The following is a 4,849-nucleotide window of genomic DNA, read 5'->3' as shown; positions in this document are numbered from 1 at the left end:
GACAGCCCCTGCTCGTCAGTGGTGAGCGCGGAGAATTCTCCAAGGCTGCTCAGGCGAGAAGGGGTCTCAGTCTCTGAGGCTCAGAATCCTCACCCAGGAGACTGGGCTCGGGGCCGGCTGAGCAGCCCTCCCCCTGGGTGGCCTCATTTCCCTCCCCGGATCAGGCAGTCAGGCGCCCGGTGGCCAGCCTGGGAGTGGCTCGGACCTGGCCTCAGCCTGGCATCTCCGTTCTCCCCGTGCCATGCCCTCGTTCCAGAGCAGCTCAGGTGGCGCCTGGGATCTCGTGGGGCCCAGGGACATCGCGTCCGTGTTCCCGTCCTTCCCCAGAGGGAGCCAAGGCAGGGCCTGCAAACAGCACCCTGTGACCCTGCGGGACACGAAGGTGCCCAGTGTAACAGAGACTCAGGGAAAACAAGAGGGAAGTGGCATGGTGCCCAGCAGAGAGTGATTTTTGATTGAGAGACGCTAGACAGGCGCCATCAATAGATATTTAGACATAGAAAGGTATAGCTTTATTTTCGAGGATTTTATTTGGTTTTGGCTTCCATTTTTTTGCTCTGCATCTTGCTTCTCATGCCTTGGCGACTCCTCTGGTTGAGGTCCCTTGTCACCACAGCTCCTTCCACCCCATTGTCACTGGCACGTGGTCAGGGTACCTCCGAGCTCTTCCGTGTGCCCGATGCTTCCATCCTGGACCAGCTGGGCCCTATTCCCTGGGCTCCCTGGCAGAAATCTCCCCCGTCTCCCCGGTCCTAGCCGGCCTCCCTGCCCCTGGGACCCGTCCCACTGGACTCTGCCCTCTGTCCGGTGGGGGAGGCAGCATGAAATCACTAAGGATCATAACTCCTGGCCTTGTGCCAAGGGCTTTCTCTGTTCTAACTTTCCGACAAGACTTTGTCATCCTCCCTTCACAGGTAGGAGACTGAGAAGTGAAGACACGGGACCAAACAGAAAGCAGGTTGAGGGCAGGGTGGGGAAGCACCACTTAATGGGAGGGGGTCTCTTTGCGGGGTGAACAGGCCTTGGAGCTAGATAGATGTGACCGCACGGCACCGTGAACGCAGTAAGTGCTACAGAGCTGTGCGCTTTGAAAGTTTACATTGTGCGAATTCTACCTCAATAAAAAATAATCACTCTTGGGGCGGGGGAAACCAGCACGACGATATCACGAAGCTGGGAGGTGTCGAACCCAGGCCTTCGACCATCGCCTGCGCGCTCACAGCCCAACCCAAGCAGCCAGCACGAGGCGGCGCCTCCTGGCCGTGCACCCTCCCTCGTGGTGGTACTTTCCTGAGTCTCCCCAGCCCGCGGGACGTCCCCACACTTCCTCAATTTCCTTGCCCCACCCCCCACTAGCTTTACAGTCTCCCAAGCTCCCTCTGCCTCTGGGAGCCCCAGTGAGATGCTGGAGGCCTCACCTCGCACCTGCCTGCTCTTCTTGAAGGTCAGTTGTCGGGAAACCAGGGGTTGGTGCCCCCAGGGTGGCCCTGGGCAAATCGCAGCCCCCATCTATAAAAGGACAGGGGTGCGACTCCCCGCCCCCTCCAAGCCTCAGTCTCCCTTCTCTCAAAAGGAGACAGGCGTGACTCATGTTTGCAGAAGGAGCCAGAAGTGCCTCCCACTTTACAGACACACGGACCTCCATGGCTCAGTCCACCCGAAGTGAGCGTCCTCGTGGCTCAGAGCCTATGAATAGCATCTTTGTGGTTCTGTTGCCTCTTTGGTCCCCTCCGCGCAGCCTGGTACAGCCTGTGCCCCTCACGCGTGCCTCTCCAGCGGGAGGAGCTGATTCCAAGGCCGGACCCCTGCCAGGCCTGGCTCCCCTGCTGACCGCAGGGCCCAGGAGAGCTGCGCCATCCCGGGCCACAGGCTGCACCCCAGCACTGTCAGGTCAGAGCCAAGGAGGGCTGTCACCCCATCACCCTGTCTCTGCAAACATCGCTGCCAATCTCTGGCTTTAGGGCCTTCAGGTTACAAATAGGCAAACTGAGGCCTGGGCAGAACAGAGAGGCTCTGGCCCAGCTTTAAGGAGGAACGCGCAGGTTTCAGGCACCCAGGCTCATGGCTCTCATCGGATTTGCCAAGAGATTTGTAACCCACTCCCAGCCCTGGCCCCGAACTAGCCCCTCGAAGGCGGGTACCAAACCTGCGGGGGCCCAGCATGGCCCCTGTGCTATAAACTGTCTGTTGTCCCGGGCAGGGGGCGGTCCCTGGAGTTGACCGTGAGCTCCAGGAGGTCCTTCTGGACCCTGTGCCCCTGTGCTGGCTGAATAGGAGTTCGGCAGGACAGATCCAGGCTCGGCTGCAGCAAAGGTATGGCGTCTGGACTGTCCTGTATCTTTTACTGAAAATGTGTCCCTAGAAGTTGTTTCTATTTCTGTCATCCTCCCGGATGATGATGTCCTAAGGGGAGGACTGGATTGGCCTCAGCGGGCAGCTCAGAGGCCCCACCTGGCCATCAACCCAACTCACAATATGGCAGATACTGGTCCAACTCTGAGGCCCGAGCGTGTTTTGCAAAGTGAAGCCATAATGGCCAGTGCTTGGCAAGTGCCTGGCTAATTAAGAGGACATTAGCACCCCGGGCAGAACCCCGCTCCTGCCAAGATGCCCTTGCCAGAAGCGGGGCCAGATTCCTTGGCCATGGCGAGGCTGCTGGCTGGTGCCAGGCCACAGCCTGCCCACACCTGGCCGCCACCCCCTCCTGCTCCAGGCCGCCCATGCCCCCTTCAGCACGCCCCCCACCCCCTGTTCTGCCAGGGCCCATGGAGTCTCCGCTTCATCTATCGGACAGCGTGGCCACGCATTCCTCCCCGAGCCCGCACAGAAGCTTCTCTGCCATAAATGCCCGTTTACGTCCAGAGGCATCTGTGTCAGCTGCAGGGAACGAGGGACCTGGTCGTCCCCGATCCAACAAGTTCTGAGCTCTTCCGATCGACTTCTGACACTCAGCAGGAAGAATAACCAGAAGCATCTCTCGCTGGCACAGCAGACTCAGTCTCCACCCTCATCACCTCCAACCCCGCAGCCTGGGCAGCCACGGTGGCTCCCGAAACAGCAAATTGGGTTCTGCCCCTTTCAGCTGAACCTGTCCTGCGGCTTCCCGGGTCTCCAAGCCCAGACCCTCAGGGCCCCAGGTGGTCTGGCCTCTGCTCAACTCATACTCCAGCCGCATGGGGCTGCTGCTCCCCAGGCTTGGAGCCTTTGCATACGCCGTTCCCACTGCCTGCTGTGCCCTTCCCTGCATTCTCCAGCTGCCAGCCCCCTGCTCGTCCTAAAGACCCCTTCCAACATCCAGCACGAGGCGGCACCCTCTGGGAGGCTCCTGGCCCCTCGGCTGTGTTCCAGGCTCCTGGCTCCTTCTCTGAGCCCCCGCAGAGGGGGCTTATGGCGCTTTTTGCCCAGGTGTCCCAGAGGTGAGGGCAGGCATCTGGTCCAGCGGTGTCCAAAGAAATTTCTGCAATAACGGGATGTTCTAGAATGTACTCTGTCCAATACGGGAGCTGCCAGTCACACGTGTGGCTACTGAATATTTAAAATGTGGTTCGTATGACTAAAAAACTGAATTTTTCATTTTATTTCAGTGCAATTGGTTTAAATGTAAAAAGCCACATGTGACTGGAGCCGACCAGTACTGGGAGGCACAGGTCTGGGCATCTCTGGGGAGCCCTGCCACAGGCTGGGCGGCCCCAGGGGTCTGGGGCAGTTGGAACGAGAGGGATGTGCCATGAATTACAGATGGGACAACAGGTGTTGGCATCCCAGCAACTGCTGGTGACCTCGCTCCTTTGCCACCCTGCCACACAGTTGGGCAGAGCTGTGTGTGTCCCCAGGCCAGGCTGTGCCACCCACATCAGGCCTACGGAGACAGAGAGGGATGCAGAGAGGCGGGAAGGGGTGACAAGGCCAGGAGGCCACACTCTCCCTCCCCTTCCCTGCTGCCCAGGCCTTTCTGGCTCAGTCCTCCCCGGATTCCAGCCCTGAGAGTTCTCAAGGTGGGTGAGTGGCCCCCAGACCAGCTCTGCCTGCTTCCCCGAGAGAGCCTGCCGGGGCGGGGGGTGGGGCAGGGGGCTCTGCCCATGAACCATGGCGTTTCAGGATGTGCCAGCTGACCGGGGCAGGCCATACGGGGGACAGGGAAACTTGCAGTGCCTGCCTGGCTCGGGGGTCCTGAGCTGGCACAGTCGGCCTCTCTCTGCCCACCCATGTCGTGTCCCGGATGCCTGCAGGGTGCTCCATGGCGGAGGAAGCGAGGTCCTCGCCTGCGGGGACGGGGGTCAGACCCTGGGCGCAGGCTGATCGCCAGCCTCTGCGTGAGGACTGCCTCCTGCAGGCCCTTCCCTCTCCGCGTGCCCACCTCGGCCTGGGGCTTGCACAGGATGTAGCCAGCACAAAGGCCGTGTGGGGGTGACAGCCATCTCAAGCCCCCCAGGCAAGCCCTGCTCCCTAGCGTGGGGGCTGTGGCAGCCTGGAGGAAAAGGGGCTTTTATTTTTGCCAGAAGTCCCAGCCCCATGCACCTACCTGGAGGAGCACCTCGGTCTGATGCACACGAGGGCTCTGCGCACGCCAGCAGAAGTCTGTCCTCGCCCAGGTCACCCTGGGCCACTCCCAGAGCCCCTTGGAAACACCTTCTCGTAGTCATGATAAAAACAGAGAACTCTGACTCAGCTGGGTACACATCAGGGCCATCAATTAATAAGTCCTGAGGAGGGAGCTTCCAGGTTGGTTCATTCCAGTAATAGCTGGGAAGGACCCTGGGACTTCCCTGACTCCTCACTCTGCTGACCTTACCGAGTCAGCTGTGCCCTCAGGCTGAGCCCCGCAGAGTCACAAGGTGGCTGCCTGGGC

The 4,849-nt window shown here is 60.3% G+C and overlaps 1 protein-coding gene across 1 annotated transcript; it reads left to right on the top strand.

Annotated features, from left to right (window-relative positions):
* The first annotated feature begins 1,402 nt into the window (after window positions 1-1,402).
* On the top strand, window positions 1,403-3,555 carry LOC111742270. Its single transcript, XM_023532766.1, has 3 exons — window positions 1,403-1,444; window positions 2,201-2,313; window positions 2,761-3,555. Exons 1-3 carry the CDS (start codon window positions 1,403-1,405, stop codon window positions 3,464-3,466), a joined length of 861 nt encoding a protein of 286 aa, XP_023388534.1. The 3' UTR covers window positions 3,467-3,555.
* The last annotated feature ends 1,294 nt before the right edge of the window (window positions 3,556-4,849 follow it).

This window comes from Pteropus vampyrus, unplaced genomic scaffold (genome assembly GCF_000151845.1).
Source record: "Pteropus vampyrus isolate Shadow unplaced genomic scaffold, Pvam_2.0 Scaffold90, whole genome shotgun sequence".
In the NCBI taxonomy this organism is placed as follows: Eukaryota; Metazoa; Chordata; class Mammalia; order Chiroptera; family Pteropodidae; genus Pteropus; species Pteropus vampyrus.
This window is presented reverse-complemented; position numbering and strand designations above follow the sequence as displayed.

Excerpts from the sequence above, each read along its gene's own strand:
- LOC111742270 (XM_023532766.1), top strand. The coding sequence starts at position 1,403 with ATGCTGGAGGCCTCACCTCGCACCTGCCTGCTCTTCTTGAAG. Across the intron at positions 1,445-2,200 it reads CCTGCCTGCTCTTCTTGAAG|GGGGCGGTCCCTGGAGTTGA; the intron begins GTCAGTTGTCGG and ends TGTCCCGGGCAG. Across the intron at positions 2,314-2,760 it reads CAGGCTCGGCTGCAGCAAAG|GGCCCATGGAGTCTCCGCTT; the intron begins GTATGGCGTCTG and ends CTGTTCTGCCAG.